Source organism: Vigna umbellata, chromosome 2, assembly GCF_029865625.1.
Source record: "Vigna umbellata cultivar VRB3 chromosome 2, Vumbellata_1.0, whole genome shotgun sequence".
NCBI lineage: Eukaryota > Viridiplantae > Streptophyta > Magnoliopsida > Fabales > Fabaceae > Vigna > Vigna umbellata.
In genome coordinates, this window is record NC_142166.1 from 51,600,535 (window position 1) to 51,618,745 (window position 18,211).

Genomic DNA, 18,211 nt, shown 5'->3' on the forward strand with positions numbered 1-18,211 from the left:
TATTGGATGAGTATAACTATTACTTCAGCCAAACTTAATGCACCAAATATTTGTAACTTGAGTTTTATTCATATTTTTCCAATAGTATTATCTTTGTGACTTTCCCATGGTGCTTCCGACTTTGTTATGATATCAATCACCTCCTTCTACGATAAATGAAATATCATGTTTGCCTCATCCTTTGTTAACTCAGCACGATCTTGCTGTTTCCAAAAAAATTCTTAATATCAAACTTGGTAATCATATTTCATAATTTTTTTATTTTCTTTCTTTCTTTCAAAAAAAACACTGTTTAACTGTTTATATAAACTTGAAGTGTAAGACAAACTCATAAAATCCTTATTGTAAGACTTCAAGTTGAATTATTGTAATAAAAATAAGAAATTAATTTTGAATGATGAGATTTCTAATGAATCCTTAATATAATAGACATGCCAAATAAGAAGTGAGAGAAAAAGCACTTAATATATATAATGATAAATGTCACTCAGATTTGTTCATATATTTTTTGAAGTCAAGTGATCTCTTAATCAGAAGTTTGTTTTAATGTTAAAAACTTAGAACTGCAAGGATTTAATTCAAAAAAATTAAACTAAAAACACTTCTAACAAAAAGATACATGTATAGACAGTCAACTGAAAAGTAAATAAAACTAAGACCTATATATTAAATTAACATTTTAATTTGTTTTTTCACAAACTTTCACATTACATTACATACAGGATATTATTATATAGGTACAAAGAGTAATAATGATAAACAAGTTAGGGGGATATGTCAAAATTGCTGTATTTCCTATCTTCTGTTTGGCCTATAAAATTCTGTACTTTACAGATGCTTCTGCATTGCTAGCGGGCAACCCATCGTTGAATGCCTGTAAGTTTACTGCCGTGAAGATGTTGATGAACGATTTTCCCCTTGCTCAGTGATAGAACATCTTGAAGGTGGACCAAAGATGCTTAATACCACCTGCACCAGAAGGAGAAGAAAGGCATAAAAACATAATGTATTCTCTCAACTCTGATGCCAATTTATTAGAAAATGACACTCACTTAGGTATTTCTGAATATGCTTCTAATGTATTTTCATTTCTCATGAGCCTTTCAATTTATAGGACTAACAATAGGCCTTTCATCTACTAACCATAATGTTTCCAATTATTTCAAATAAGACACTATAATAATTGTAAAACATAACAAAGTAATTTCCTTACTCTTAATAATTATTTGATGACTCCTAAATTTAAGTTTATTCCTACCGTTTCAACACATGTGGTTAGAACCAAATCCTTTGAGCTAAGCTAAATTGAAAGCTCTAAACACCATAAATTGAGAAGACAATAATTGAAAAGGACGAATCAAGAATACATCACTGACCGGTAAAAAGACAAGTCCGTGCAAGAAACCAAGAAGCACTAACGACAAGTACATCCGAAAGTAATAAATCTGCAAAATGAAAAGGTTAGTTATAGCAAATATAACATGCACAAAAAGTAGTAGAAAATATAACAGTAAGGCCTTAAATTCATAATACCACAAATACTTCTGTTCTTGAGAAGCAAAGAACAATAACTCCAACCAGCTTTGTTAATGTGATGCCACTGCAATCGCATGAAGAAGAAAATCTTATGCCGAAAAAAAAAATACAGCACACGATTTTAAGACAAAAACATGGGATGCAAGTGCTGATGCAGCACAATCGCAGTGAAATAGGTGTTCGCAAATACATTGAGAAGCAAACTAGAAGGAATAAACTATGCATGATTTTGTAAAAAGGACCACTGACATTCATAAGTCTAAACTAAAGAATATGTTGACTATTTGATTTATTTCCTTCACTATAAGGACAGAGAGGGAAGAATGACTTCTTCATTGTACGCATGCATGTGTGCAATTCAAGCAACTGAAGATTAAAAAAAAAACCTAGCAAAAAATCACCTGAACACTGAAGCGCCCATTGTACTCAAAGCTTCCTTAGCACGTTGATCTCTGTCTCCACTTGCTACCTGTAAGGACAAGATTTGGTCATGTGGAATTGATAAAAACTAGTTCATAGAAAACATGATAATATATAGCTCACTATTACAGAATTCAAAGCTTTTAACTAATCCTATTATTACTTAGAAAATTACAGTAGTCATATAAGCATTTTTATCCATCTACCGCCCACAATTATGAGATCAAGTTTTAAGGGAAGACTCAACAGCATGAGGCAGAAATATATGGAAAACAGGGAATGATGTTGAGTTACAAAATTATATCTCACTGAATCTACTGAAATCAAGGGAAGAAATGTTAGATTTAAACTTTTAGATGATGACTTAGGTAGAGGTGCATCATGCGTGCTGTGTAAAAGCTGAGTAATACTAACACTGAAAGAATGAGTCATATGCACACAAAACTCAACAGCAATGCCCACTGACATAACAAGGTTGACCACCGAGAGAGCATTCAACTGGATATTCAGAATGGTCATCACTCCCTACAAAGAAAAATCTTGTAATTAAAAAAATAACTTAGGTGATTCAAATTCTAGATATCAAGCACCAACATAAATGTCGGAATGAAAAAATAACTGTCACTAGTCAATTAGCAAGAAAGTGAAAAATAAAATAACAGTTAAAACAAAGGTAAAATACCATAAGATCAACAACAACCATTGCCAAGACCAACAAAATTATTGATGAACTCCATAAACTGCATGAAAGTTTAATGCAAAAGAGGATCAGACCAATATTTGATTAATTCATCAAATAATAACTCGTTGGTACCTCTATCTAATTCAGGAGTTAGAAGTAAAAAACATCTTAAACCATTTGCTAAAATAAATTCATGCTCACCTGCCCGTGATAACCAAGCACACGATAAAAACTGCACCTGTTACATCACTGAATGATTAAGATAATGTTTTAGAGGCTAAATACCAACATACATAATAAATAAATTACACTCTGTATTCATTAAATACATGATTATATAATCTAATTCTTCTAAAAAAGTTGCATAAGATATACCCTCAACACAAAAAAATTTCCGTGAAAGTAACAACGTACAACAACGACAATGCACAATAATATATTTGCATAGAATTCTCATCAAACCACTTTCAGAAAACCACTCAAGTCTCAACACTAACCAATAGCTATAGCAAGGTTGATCAGTGCAGTCTTCCATATATGAAGGTATTGCTCAAAAAACATATAAAACACTGAATATGGAAAGATCTCAATCTGCATCAGAAAAGGAATGTTAGGTTGGATATAGAAAATGAGGTTAAGATCTAAATCTGCCACTTGAAACATAAGTTCAATCTAATTGAATACCTTCTATTTCTACATTATGCAAATGGCCAAAAATATTTTATTCAGAGGGTGAACTGATTACATTACCTTTAAAGAATCAGAAACTCTTGCACTGAACTCTCGAGCAGCCCTCATAGAATTAACGTAGTCAATCTAAAACATATTTACAGTTAAACATGGAGTCTTTGATACAAATAAGAATAACTAATTATAGAAGAAGTAACATAGAAATACAACCTGCTTGTTAAGTGGGGTATGATATGTACGAAATGATGAGGCGGGAATAATGCTATTGTTGTAGCCTGAGAACCAAAACACAATCAAATAATTCATGCCATATTACACGTTAAACTGATTCAGACTTCAGGACTTACAGAACAGAATTTGAACTAGACATAAAGTGAATAAAGTTTATTTAAATCAATGAACCTTTCAGTTCAACACTGCTGGTGTATGCCCCGTGACCCCCTTTTGCACAATCAGCAGATGGCAGAGAACTAAGGAACCATGGCAGTTTCTCCCTAAATTGAGTTGTAGATGGACGATCATTCTGGAGATCTGAGTGACGGAAACACTGCACAGTTTATAAAGTGCTGGAGTAAGGTCTCAAAAGAAAAAATAAAGTATTCAAACAATAAATAAAATAAAGAGGTTGAAAAAACTTGTTCAATTACCGTTGTGCAATCTTTACATGTTCCTACTGAAACACAGGAGCTGTCCCCAGGAGCACAGCAAGGAGGCTAGAAAGAAAACAAAAAATCTTTCAGCTAAAATTAAGTTATTGTATTCTTTGACTGCTTTAGAAAAATGTTATCCACCATCTACATCTTTTCTCTCAATCTTTTGTACAGAATTTTAAACCTAGCACCATTTCTTTGAAAATATCAATTTTTCATTTAAAAATATTCTTAGATTATACAACTAATAAAGTAACAAAACTGAAAATCTTAGATTATACAACTCTAACACATTAAGTAAATTGGTAAACTCCAAGCTATGATCATTAATCTTCATGCACTATTGAGTACATTCCCTCTTATCAAGGCAAGTTATCTATTAATTCATCGTGAACATTTTCATAGTAATTCTATCAAAAAGTAAAAGGAAATATGTATTATAACAGAATAAGATTTTACACATTAATAGCTTACTATCATATGCACCTGACCTGATCATCAGGAGGGCAATAACTCCCATTTGTAAACTTCCTGCAGCACCCAAATGCTTCTGGAGATACCCAGACTAGAAAATCATCAAGCCATGAGGCAGCTGGCTTGGCAATATAACTTGTGTCTGGTACTAGGGCCGCTTTAGCAATCTACAAGGTAAAGAGATGTCATCCATTAAAGGGAGTATCCAAGTTATCACATCTAGGAAAAGATGAACAATTACTTTAGCACACAAGTAGATGGATAGCATGGCCTAGGCACTCAATCCAGGCAAAAAGAACTCCTAAAGGCCTAATTAAGAAATGATGGATTTGTAATAACAAATGTCTAATAACCAAAAGAATGGTTACATAAACACTCTCACACATATGGAGCAAATAAGCCAAATATGCAGAATGATCAGAGTCACATAAGCCATACCTCATTTAAAAGAGAGTCTGAATTGCATCGGCTAATGGAGCAAAGCTGGTTTGTTTGTGGAGATTCTGAGCTGAGGTGAGGAAAATAGTATTAGAACAAATCATCCTTATCATTAAAAATACTTAACCAAGGTTAGGCATCTACATTCCTCATCCAGTGGTATATTCAACTTAAGCTGTTCAAACACTAATAGCATATCTCTATTGAAGATGGAGTAAAGAATTCAAAACTTCATAAAACCATTGTCGGAGAAAACAACTTGTGACCCATACCACCTCGTATCCAAGGAAGATGAATTTAGAAAAACACAATTTTCTTTGATTCATGTTATGGTAATATTAGTTTGTTTTATTATTCGGGTATAAAGCCTACAAGCAAGAAAGAAATATTACAAAAATATAGCATTAAACAATAGATTAAAAGATGACAAATACTATATACTGTGACTAATTGCAGAAGTTGAAAGCACAAAATTACATTATATCATGATTTAAGAAATTAATTCATTCGTAAGTTTGGACCAAGACTGGCAGTTATCAATATTAGTAGTACAACTAAAAATAAACATAAAATTGGGTGTAATACACACAAAATAACCATGCATTAATATTCCTACCACTTGCCTCCCAGCAAATTAACAAACTCTGCAAATACTAATTTTCTCTATACACAACCGTGGATGGAGAACAAGACACAATAGGTCCAAATTACCTGTAATTATAGTTTTTCACAACAAAATACACAGGAGGTCCAATTCTGAGATATTCTGAAACATTACTAAAATAACCCTGCAGAAAGATAAACATACTATTTGAACACATGCACGTAGATAAAATTTCAAAGGAAACATAAAGTCTGAGCCAAACTTTAAACCTGAAGATACGAATCTCGAGGAAGAACAATCTCTTGCTCTAAACCAGGTTCAACTCTAGTGCTCAATGCCTTTGTAGTTCAGATAGATAAAATAAAAAGAGCAGAATAAGGAAAGGATTGCATTAGAAGCACAAATGTATAGTTTAACTACTTTCGAAAACTGTAGCAGAAACATGTACAAATACTTACAATGCTAGCAAATGCAAATCCCACAAAAACAGCTATGACAACTATTTTTACACCCCATATACTCAGAATGGGAGCATGAACCTCCTGAAAGGGAAAATGTACAGGAAGGATAAGAAGCTAAGTATAACTAATTGTCACTGAATTCAAAAGACGTGTAAAAACATTAAAAATGACTAAAAAAACTCAAAATTTGGACAAAAGATTCAGTCTTCATTACTAGAAGATTACCAAAAATATTAGTTCCTAAACTGTTCAGAAGTTTTTAAATAGGTCCTTATATTTTTAATCATTTTATATTTAATATTTTAATTTAGATCCTCATACATATAAAACATTCCAAATCAGGTTCCTAGTTGGTAGCCAGGGTTTCATCAAGTACAAAGACCTAACTAAAAATTCTCAAATAGTTTAAGCAAGTCACAAGTTTCAATATCAAGTTCTCAAACTATTTGAGAAATTTCAATCAGGTCCTTCTAATTACAAAAAACCTTAACAGAAAGTTAGCTACAGACCCCATTGAAAATGAATTATAAGTTCAGGAGACCGAATTACAAACTATTAAGGTATAGGAACCTATTTAAAAATATTTAAACAGTTCAAGGACTGAAAGATTAATTCAACATAATAATATGTATAGCAATCAAATTTGAATCCCAAGTAAGGATGTAGCATAACAATTAATCTCTTAATCTGAGTGTACAATTTATTATTATATCTAGGTTGAAAGTAAATCCTATATGCTTTCACAAGTATCACCAAACATTACTGCTGACATAGATAATGATAATTACCTTCATATATCGAGCCAATAAGCCAGGTTTTCTTTGTCCAATACCTGAGAAGTTATAAATACGTGAACTTCAGTGAAAGTGACCGAAACATCCAATTTTGAAAAGTAAAATACCATATTGTTAATCCAAAGATATAGTTATCGAACAGGAAAGAGGGAAAGCTTACGATGAAAATGAAAAAATAAAATAAAAATATGCAATGATAAACATAGAAGTTTCATCTTAGATTAAAATGTAGTCATACCTATATCAGGGTCCGCACGTACTTTTATGCATGGAAAACAGTCAACCCTCTTATCCTCCGCCCGCAAAGAGTCAAGAACAATCAAAGCAACAAAAGCAGTAACTTGCAGGAGAAAGTCCAAAAGAACAGCCAATGCTGTGAATGAAAGTGAGAAGGAAAGCTAAGGATTAGCATTAGACACTAAACAAAAAACTGTGACAGAAGCAAAGGTATAAATTTCCAAGAGGATAAAAACTTACCAGCAAACATGGAAAACACACGGATTGCAGGCATGGAAATAAAACTCCCAACTGCAAATGCTAAAACCTCTGAAACACTGGCCAAGGTTATTGATGGTCCAACTTCAACAAGTGCATTGCTTAATCGTTCTTCTAAGGGCAACTCCAGTCGTTGTCTTTTTACCGCATGAACTAGTATACACATATTATCCACCCCAACCTAAGAAGATTCAAAAAGAAAAACAGGAAGTGAAGAACGGTAAAAAAAAATAAGTTGGTAAATTGTAATATAATATACAGATTTTACAGAACCAGTCACTGGGTAATATACTGTTGTTCTGGTAGTACACAAACTCATTTCTATAAGAAGTTTAATGATGACAGAAATGCACTGTAGCCAATCAAATGACACATTGGAATATAGCCAGGAAAACAATAATTTGAAGAAAAGTCCCAGTTTCATTGATGTTGTTTATCTGGCTAGAGCAAAACTAAAGATAATTTTTGGTAGCATTCTATATTGTTGTTTTGTATCATGTTCCAAAACCAACAATGCGCACTTTACTTCACATTCTTTGTCTCTAAACATTAAGGAAGCCTCACTACTTTTAACTTGATTCCTCATTTCTACTCCTTATACAAATGAGAAATTCCTTTCAACATCATGAAACTTGCGTAAACTTACCAAAATAGTGAAAGTTTACAGCAATTAATCAAGGAAAATACTCTATAGGCTTTTGCTAATGAAAATCAAATGACACAATGAGTCATGTAAAACATCATATCCTGGTGAATCAAACAGATCTAATTTTGAGCAAATAAACACTAATTTCACGAAAATGATGATAATCATTACCACCAACACAAATACCATAAACTAAAAAATAATTATAAATATATGTTTCATTAATAGCCATCATTTTATAATTTTTAAGCTAAACAAAACTTACAGCTAGGACAAGAAAAGGGATAACTTCCATGATGATCAGAGTAGATTTTACACCAAGCACACTAAACAATCCAACCGACCCAAGGACAGACAACAAAACAAGAATGACTCCAGAAAGGCCAAGTAGTACCTGTAATCCAAAATTATTCAATAGAGATTAAAATCAGAAATGATTTCCATAAGTAAATACTAATGAAGGATTAGGGAGGAGGAAAGATACAGAAAAAAAAAAAAATTGAAGTGGAGGAAAGGTGGCTTGATATTGTGGTTGAGACAGCACCTTTGAAGAAATATAGAAAAATGAAGGCTGCAGTGTATCCCCTAGAGTAAGAGATATATAAGCAAACATCACAAGATAGCTAACCTGCAATAAAATAAGGTACAACAGAAGAATTAAACAAATTACACCTACAAAAAGAAAATTTTAATTTTGGAAATACATGACATAGAACTTGTTGAGATAAATCCATAATCATGCCTCACGCAAAAGAAAAATTAAAGTACTAAGGACAAGCATGTGTCAACAATAGAAAGCATAATATTACCAATATAGTAATAGCGTCTGCAGTACTTTCTCTTTTCAACTCTTCTTCAACAGAGCTTTCAGATGAAAAAGCTAGCGTCAAATTTCTCGATTGTACCATTGGTAACAGTTCATCCTATCATAAAGGACACCATAGATGCAGGAAATCAGGAAAACTAGAATTAGTGCTAGAAATTGTAATGGCCTGATTCCATTATACATGACCATATAACATCACAAAGGACAAACAAACATATAACTAAAACATTTAATGCACCTTTGTACTTTCCACAAAGGAAGACCTTGGACCCAGTTATGGAATGTGTAAATTAAAATACAAATGTGAACACTAATACTCATCAGGAATCATACCCGTATAAAGTATTTCCTAGGAATGGATGAAATTGCAGCAACCTAAAGCAGTTATTTCTGCTCAACCAAATTGGCAACCAAAGCTTTAAAATATACAGTTGATTGTTGACTAGCAAGGTGGGACTAATGGTGCCTAACTGCAGTCCATATACAGGATACTAACCTTCACCAGCTGAACAAAGGTCTTCTCCCAAGCAACTGCCTTTCTTGTTCCATTACCTTCTTTATCAACAGCATTATTTACTGGATAAGTTACAATGAATGCAGATGCCTGTCTTGAATAAATCACATTGTAGTTATCATATGTTCAACAGAATCCCAATCATTCACAATATAGAAGGAAAGAGAGAGTACCCCTGAATAATCATTTCCAGAAAATCCTCCTAATACAGTGCTTGGATCAAGAGGAGCTTTAAATGCACTCATACATTGGTCTGCTGAGGAATAATGCTGAACGACCACAACATTAGAAAATAATTAGGTCATTTTGAAATTACATTATTGACTCCTCTAAAATAAGGAAGTGCATTTTAGATAACAGTGCAGTTATAATCATTGTGTAGAAAATCTAGGATTGAGATTTAATAATTTTGATGTTTGCGATATCATAATTTCAACCATTACTATTCTAATCAATTGTATAAATATACTTGCATCATCTAAAGTGCAGCCAGTCAAATCCACATCAACGAGTTTATCAGCTACTGACTTGCGTGATATTAAATTTAAAATTTAGTAGAATGCACACCAAGAAGGTATTCCAATTATTTCTCATGGTTCTACATCTCTAATTACTCTATGCAAGAAATTAAAGCATATTGTAAAGTGAAGAATATGTAAAACAACAGTAGAATTAAGAATAACTAAAACTACAATCCACTTGAAGATGTAAAGTTAACATTTGGTACCTCGAAACAGTAATTGAGATGCTCAACTCCCCCGTAATCATCAAAATTTTTGGGATCCATTTTGAAGTACTGTTAATCGAAAGGGGAAAATTGCTATTAATAATTTTTAAAATGCAAATTCATTACAACAAATATGAAGAAACATTATAGTTTTGTGGCTACAAATCAATAACTATACCTGCAGGACACTTTGAGTGGCACAATCTTTGTCTAGTGGCTTCATACAGATGTCTTGCAGAGATACCATCGAACCAGAATAATTAGCACGAATTGCATCAACCTGAAAGCAAAGCCCTCAATGCAACATAATGATCAAAATACTTCAGTAGTACTATAAGATGTAACCCACACCTTTTTCTGTATTTCAAACAGAAACTTAATGTTGTTCTCTGACACAATTCTTGGTGATGTACTATTTACATTATCTGGAACTGTTGCCAGTATGAGCTGTAAACAAAAAATGGCTGTCATTTATTAAGATAATTAGCAAAAGTCTAGCCTGAATATTATTTCAAATTGCCTCGTGTTGCAAAATGAAGACTAGTGTTGACTTAGTATTGGGAAAACAAAATCGATATCAACATTAAGATATGAAAGGAAAACTGACAAACCTCTTAAGAGCGAATTACAATTATACTATTATACATTTTCATCACCTCATGCCCTTTTTGATAAAAATGCATGTAGGGTAAAGCTTTAATAGAGAAAAATGAGTTTTTGTTCCTTACAAGTTTATCTTTCAGTACATGTTATTCACTGGAAATGCATGTAAGTTGAAAGAAAAATAAATAAGAAATACACATTTTTTTTCATGAGTGAAGCAAAGAAGTAACTGAACAAAATAAAATTAGCAAAACTTTCACAGGGTGGAGTTGTTGCATATTGTACTGATAAACAAACTCTGAAGATGCATATAAGGAATCTTAAAGCCAAATACATCTTTTTTCCATAAGAGAAAAAAAATAAGTGACTATAAAATAAAATTAGCAAACAATTCACTTGGAGGAGTTGTTGCATATTGTACTGATGAAGTAAAGAGGATCAAAACAAGAACCTGTTCAATTCTGTAAAATGGAGCAAGATGACTGTCAAAAAACTCCTTCTCTTGTGCTGCTTTGCTTCCAGGTCCTACCCAGAGCTAAGAAGTGTAGGAAGTTATTTTTCCAAATCCGAGTAATTTAGAGAAACATATATCAAGATAAAAGAAAATATTATTCAGATATCAAGTAGTCCTGATAGTAAACCATAACACATGATAACAGTATGTTAAAGCTACCTCTTCCCAGCCTATACGTGTTTGTTTATTACATTAAATTTCCAAATTTTAATTGTTCATTTTTCATCTTCATGCTGTAGCAAAACAAATCTTCAATGACCCCCTCCCCCCAATTCCCATTTTGAATTAAAAATTACAATCAGACATTAGATTTCTTGATACTCTTATTAGAAAAAATTTCAACCAAAAACTTTCCTCTATTATATGAAAGTGGAAAAAACTCAAGTGAATGGAGCCAAAAAGAAAAAAAAAGACCAGCAAAAGACTTGTGCTGCATATATAAAAAGAGCACTGAAAATCAATAAATAAAAAAACAGTACATTTTTTAACCAGACAGCTAGTTGCTTAAAAGCTTCAGAAGTGAGGTGAAAAAATTCATTGACTAAATATGGAAATCAATTGCACTTGTATAATTTAACAAAATCTAACAGGAAAAGCTTGTACAGACATAACAAATTGAGACAGCATTTTAAACAAAAAGTGTAGCAACTACATGATATTTACCTTCTCAGGTCGTGTCTCAACCTTGAACTTGATTAGACCAACACAAAGGAGAAGAACAATAGCGATAGATGAAGCCAACACCACAATCGGATGTCTAGCTACGTATGATCCATATTTCCTATTTGCAAAAGTGAGGTCAGATGACATTCTACTTCAGATGATATATGTTGAAGCATAGACACTAACCTGTAAAAATTTGTCATATATCCCTGCACAGCAGAGAGCCGAACTTCATGTCTGTTTTCTCGAGCATCTTCCATCATCTTATTTATAATCAACATCAGTTAAAACAAAGTCAGAATTGAAGAAACATGCATAAGGAAGGAAAAGAAACAAAACTTATCCTTTTAAGTTGAAAAAAAAGAAATGATAGACAAATATGCTAAGATTAAAAAGTAGCATACTAACATGAATCTGCATTGGGAGGTTCTCATCCTTCTCCCTGTTACGGGTATACAGGGCACCATCACTGATGACATTAGACACTGATTTAGTTCTGTATGTAGGGTTTCTTTCTCTTATCCGATGATACAGTCCCCAACCTAAGAACACACAAATCAGTATAATGTACAAGACTGCCAAAATCAAGTCAACACACTTCACCTACAAATGCCAAAGGTAAAACCACGTTAGTTAATAATACACAGTAGCCTCCACAAACCCCAATTTGTTCATCATTATTAACAACAAGCAAATACATCTGGTAAATACCATAATCATTATAATATGCTAGCTTACCACTAAAGTCCCAACTTTCACGGAGCATGAATCCTTCTTACTGGTGGTAGTTGAAGATGAAACGGAGCATACTGAAGAGGAAGGACAGTCACCACAAGAACAGCCAAGAGAAATATCACCACATGAATAAGTTGAAACATTCATAGGTTTCATGCCAGATGACTCGGTTGCATTTGACCTGAATGTAATTGCGTATGGTGAACCAAGACCACCAGGGGCTGCTTTTCTACCAATAAAAGCAAACCAATCTGGGAAAAGTATTCTCAGTATAAGAATCAAACTTTCAAGCAATGAACTAAAAAATAACTTTACACAACTAATTCCCTGTCAAAAGGAACATTTACGTTGCTATGCTGCTAGTGTCACATGTCAGTCAAATTACCGTAATGATAGTCATAAAAGTTTTTTTTTTGCATAGGCAGGGCTATAAGAGCATATCAAATTATGTTCACGAGGAAAATCCTGCAAAAACCTTGAAAATAAAATTCAACAAATAACAAAAACAAATGTACTCTACGACAAGATGAAAAGTTTGTTTCCACCATTGCATGTATGTTAGAGATACAAAAGGCAACAAAGAATCACAAACCAATAACTCTAATGCATCAGTGCATGCCAGTTTACACAAAGAGACAAAAGAATAATTAAGGAGAAGTCTTGCACATGTATTGCAATAATACCTTTGCTAAAACACATGCAGAGTATACAAAAAGCATTATGCAAGGCAATTTCAGTCTCAGGCTTTATCATTCAAAGTTCAGAAGAAATATTCCCTCCTTCCCATTTGTTGTTATGCTTTAGAATTTCAAAGGTAAATTAACTTATTTTTCTCAACTATCCTCCACATAAAAACTCTGAATTATTTGAAATTTATTTGTCCTATGTTTACAAGCAAGTGGAATGCATAGAGAACACCATACTTATTTACACCACTTTGGAAAAAATAGTGAGAAACATGAATTAGACAATTTGGTGGGAAATACTATAGTAAATAAAAATAAGAAGTATGGTGGCAGGTAGTAGAAATTTTAGTACCAGTTCACATTTCTTATTGGAATTAGTAGAGAAAAGTAGGAATTTAGAGTATTAATTCATTATTACTAATGATTAAGACACATGTTATGAAATAAGGGTTTTTAGTTCAAATTTACATCCAAATTTATATCTTAATCCACGTGCAACAACCTTAAACATGAAAAGAAATGGGAAGAGTGGAATAATATATTTCTCCGTTTCTGTAATTCAACAATGTGGTCTGAAATCATAGACATGACATGAGTAAGAAGAAACAATACTTAGTTAGACTTAAAAGTACAATACCTTTAAAATTTTGAGCACCAGCACCAATGAACTGTAGAGCTCGAGAATTCATAGTGCCAAACTTTACCTCTTTGCATGATTCATATAACCCTTCACCATAAGCATCAGCTATTAAATAATCAATCCCACCCACTGTCAAATTACCATCAACCTGTAAGTTGTAATAATTGAAGTCTATTAGTAGCATTCGAATTGTAAAGGAAACATGGTAGCAGGCTATGATTTGCATCAAAAATACTGACAATAGTAATATACAAGAACAACAACATCAAACAGGCTCCTTTTATAAATTTCTTGTGGTTAAAAGAATGATAAATAACAAAACTGAACATACAAAAGTACAGCACTTGGAATGTGTAGGATCTTACATTGTTAACTGAGGTTACATTGATGAATAAACTCTGGTTCGGAGAACACGTAAGCTCACAAAACAGATTCAAAAAGTTTCTTAAGCATGCTGGACAACCTACAAGAAAAGGAATGGCCTGCCATAATGTACAATGTGTTAAAGTCATGTTGCACAGAATTTCAAAATTTTGTGGCAATATTAACTAGAAAGATTTAGACACGTATAAAGGAAAATTATGACTAGTCAAATATTAGTTTCCATAATTCCGTAAAGATCTTTGAAAACAGTGAGAGACTGTGAGATAAACTCAAGTCTTAGAACCATGACGAACTTGCATCTATAATAATAGAGAGAAAGATAGAAGATTGACCTGTTGGACTTTCGTCCTTAATGTGTCAAACTGAGCTTATGACTAGTCAAATATTAATCTTTGAAAACAGTGAGAGACTGTGAGATAAACTCAAGTCTTAGAACCATGACGAACTTGCATCTATAATAAGAGAGAGAAAGATAGAAGATTCACCTGTTGGACTTGCGTCCTTAATGTGTCAAACTGAGCTTCTGTACAACAAACGTTCCCAGTAATTGTTGGGCACAAACTTTGGATCTTGGATGAGAGCAAATCATCTGGCTGGGGAAAAGAGACAGACAAATTTAAATCTTTAAAAGTTCAAACTAGAGGATGTGATGCAACTTTACCTTTATGCTTAAGATAAAGAAAATCAAAGTGCAATATCAAATATCATATCACAGAATAAAAATCTAAATGAAAAGAGTTTCAGAAAATAAATCTTTTGAAAAGAAAAAAGATATAGAGCAGATGAATGAACAATAAAATGAGAAATACCTTCAAAGCTGGGGAACCATATGGACAATTCACTACTTTACCGTCACTGCGCTTTCCACAAATGTCATACATTGCACAGTAATCCTGGGAATGTTTTTCCCTGTATAAAAAATGGAAATGAAGTTTTTTCCGCTTTCAGATCGAAAAACACGAGCAATCAATTTCAGTCTTGTAACTACGTTCATGTAATGTAGTGTAGATACACAAAGAAACAGGATTTTAGAATTGAAGAGACACGGTCAAGAAAGACTACCCCACTGTGTTGGCATTGGATGTCAAAAGAAGTCTTGTGGACAAATTGTCCGCTTCTACTGAAGATAAAATTAGAAAGAACTGCAAAACAAAAACCACATAAGTTAGCTATCAGACCAAATCAGGTACTAATTCTCTTACTTCCAAATCAACTTCAAGTCAGTAAAGCGATCACAGTCTGAGCCGCGTGATGAAAAAGACGATGCTGTTGATCAACAAAGAACCGTGTTTCCTTCCTATCTCATTGAAGAATCAGAGAACTCATAGCGTTCTCTTCTTACTCTGCAACATTTCCGAAATCTTGAAGCAAGTTCTTGGTAACCAATTATTTCATCCTTATTTCAATTTTCTCGGCAACGACACATAGTATAAAAAGAAATTCAAGAAATACAGGCACATAGACAAAATTCAAATTGTATACACTGAATCAGGGGAACCATCACAAACTCGGCGCATAATTCCAATTGATGAAGGTCCGTAACCAATGAAGGAAGAAAAAATGCAAAAGGTGTGAGAGAGTGGGAGAGAGAAGTTGCCTGTAAGAGAGCTAATAAGGTGAAGAACCCTAGGCGAAGATCCATAACGGAGTAGGTCGCTCCCAAGAGCTCTTCTCTGGTGAAAAAAAAGCTTAAAATGCAGTGACAGAGTGAGTAAGCTTGAAACCGTTTGCGGTTGTGACACACTGCAAGTCAAAAACCACATTTATAAGATTACAGAGTAGACAACTCATATGTGACCAAGACTCGGTGTATCCCGCGTGACGTAGCCTACTCTGCTTATTTCTAGGGCTGTTAATGTTTGAATTATAGATTTTTCTCAACCCCGCCATTTAATATTGTCCTAATTTGTTTACTGTTACTAAAACAATTTAAAGCAAAATTATACATTTACTTCTCTCAATTTTTCTGACAGAACTTAATAAAAAGTTTATTTTTAATATATTTTATATTTAATTTTTTAAAATTATTTCATAATTTAAAATAAAAATACAATTTTATTAGTGTTAAGTAAGTATAGAATAAAAAATAAAGTACAAGTATATCGTCACCTCGATTTAAATGTGCTCATTTATATTTTTCACAGAATTAAATGGTTAGCTGGCTATTGAATTTATTAGAGCGGTCAAAACAAGTAATTCGGCTTGACCCGGCCAGACCCACCACAGGTTGGTCATGAGCTAAACCAATTCGGCTCACTTATAAACAAATTGAAAATATTCGAATCCGACCCGATCTACTACGGGTTGGTGAATTAAGCTTCCTTAATTATAAGTTTTTTATAAAATAAAAATAAATATAAATTTTTTAATTCAAATCTAAATAAATTTCATTCTAAATGATGTTAAACTTGAAAGACAATTCAAAATAAAAAAATTATCATACAATCCAAGCGTAATCCAAAAATAAGCACAGGCGAACAAATAAGTTTTTAATATTAATAATTTTTGTATCACTTGTCCATTTATAATATTAGAATCTTGAATAGATAAATCTATAATGTTTTTCTTCTTGAAACATCTCTTTTTTATTTCATTTACAATATAATAAAAAAATTAATTAATAATATTGAAACACAAAATAATAAATAATTAAATTAAATTAGGTGGATTGATGAGTCAACCCGACCATCCGGCTCACCACGGATTCAACTTGGTGAGCCGAGTACTTAGTAAGCCGAATTGAAAATTAACCCGCATAAAATATTACATTTTTTTAAACTCAACCCAGCTCAAACCCATGGTGGACCGAGTTGACTCGCACATTACAACTCATTTTGACAGCATTAGAATTTATTATATATTTGTGTTATTTGAAATATTACTTAAATATTATATATAAATTTCATACACACATGTATCTGTTATGAATTTATGACGTTATTTATTATTTTAAAAATTTTATTTATCATTTATGTTCATAAGGCATGAAATAATGCATAAAATAGTTAATACTCATTTTGTCCATTTTAGATAAGTTATTTAGGCTTTGTTCACTTGAATGAATTTGGAGGAGACTAACTGAATGGATTTGGAGGAGATTTGAAAGTAAATTTTTTTGTTGTTTATTTGAGTAAATTTAGAGGTAAGTAAGAATGGATTTGGAAGTAAAATTTGTGACGATTAGTGTAAAATTTGATTGATGTAACATATTAAAAAAATTTACTTCCAAATTTACCTCAAATAAACAAGAAAAAAATTTACCTTCAAATCCTCTCAAATCCATTCAATTACTCTTCCTCAAATTCATTCAAGTGAACAAAACCTTGAGTATTGAATTTAATGCATGTTGCTAATTAATCCATCATAATTATTTTTGTATGATTTTTATGATATTCATTTTAAATATACAAATGAATTATATATATATATATATATATATATATATATATATATATATATATATTATATATATATATATATTAAATAATAATGTTAAATACTTATACACCTTCAATGTGTATATATAATATTTGTTGTGATGTCGTTATTTTTTTGCTTTTCATGTTGAATGTAAGGTTAACGTACGTTAAATTGACGTCGAATTTAAAAAATTCAAGGTTAATGAAATCGACATCGAATTTTGTTAATATTCGATGTTAAACGTTTTTTTTTTGTTTTTTTAATTAATTGTAATATTTTTTTACAACTCTACATTACCTGCAAAGCAGAAAAACAACAAATTTCAATTTTTGGTATTTTACAAAGCATGAATTATGTGTATTATAGTATCAATAACAAACAACAAACAACAATAATAACAAGAAACAAGTTCACCCAAATAAACAAGTTCAACAAAAAACAACAACAAAAAAGTTCAACAAATAAGTTCTTAAAAAATTAATTATATATTTGATTCTAAAACTTAATTATAAAAACTAAAAATTAAGAAATGATTTTGCACATGTTAAGTTAAATTCATTGAAAAATACTCTAGTTCACGACATTACATAGCCTTAATTAAATTACAGG

General features: G+C 32.0%; 1 protein-coding gene across 2 annotated transcripts; it reads right to left on the reverse strand.

Moving 5' to 3' along the window:
* Positions 1–636: 636 nt before the first annotated feature.
* On the reverse strand, positions 637–15,964 carry LOC124847406 (Patched family protein). Of its 2 annotated transcripts, XM_088107427.1 has the most exons (39): positions 15,780–15,940; positions 15,245–15,324; positions 14,992–15,091; positions 14,668–14,775; positions 14,164–14,280; positions 13,796–13,946; positions 12,476–12,723; positions 12,146–12,340; positions 11,924–12,000; positions 11,738–11,855; positions 11,012–11,095; positions 10,309–10,404; positions 10,136–10,237; positions 9,958–10,026; positions 9,404–9,499; positions 9,213–9,320; positions 8,700–8,813; positions 8,435–8,518; positions 8,156–8,284; positions 7,227–7,425; positions 6,988–7,122; positions 6,744–6,787; positions 5,953–6,036; positions 5,764–5,832; positions 5,602–5,678; positions 4,891–4,960; positions 4,470–4,619; positions 3,976–4,041; positions 3,731–3,875; positions 3,539–3,603; positions 3,389–3,454; positions 3,136–3,229; positions 2,840–2,876; positions 2,639–2,696; positions 2,371–2,481; positions 1,938–2,005; positions 1,534–1,600; positions 1,377–1,445; positions 637–969 (listed from the first exon to the last, which is right to left on the reverse strand). In XM_088107427.1, the coding sequence occupies exons 1-39, from the start codon at positions 15,822–15,824 to the stop codon at positions 883–885; spliced, it is 3,882 nt and encodes a 1,293-aa protein (XP_087963553.1). In that variant the 5' UTR covers positions 15,825–15,940; the 3' UTR covers positions 637–882. The 2 variants fall into 2 exon arrangements, 1 of the variants encoding a protein (XP_087963553.1); XR_015784466.1 differs by lacking the exons at positions 637–969; positions 1,377–1,445; positions 1,534–1,600; positions 1,938–2,005 and having other exon boundaries at positions 2,464–2,481; positions 2,840–2,887; positions 15,780–15,964.
* Between the last annotated feature and the right edge of the window lie 2,247 nt (positions 15,965–18,211).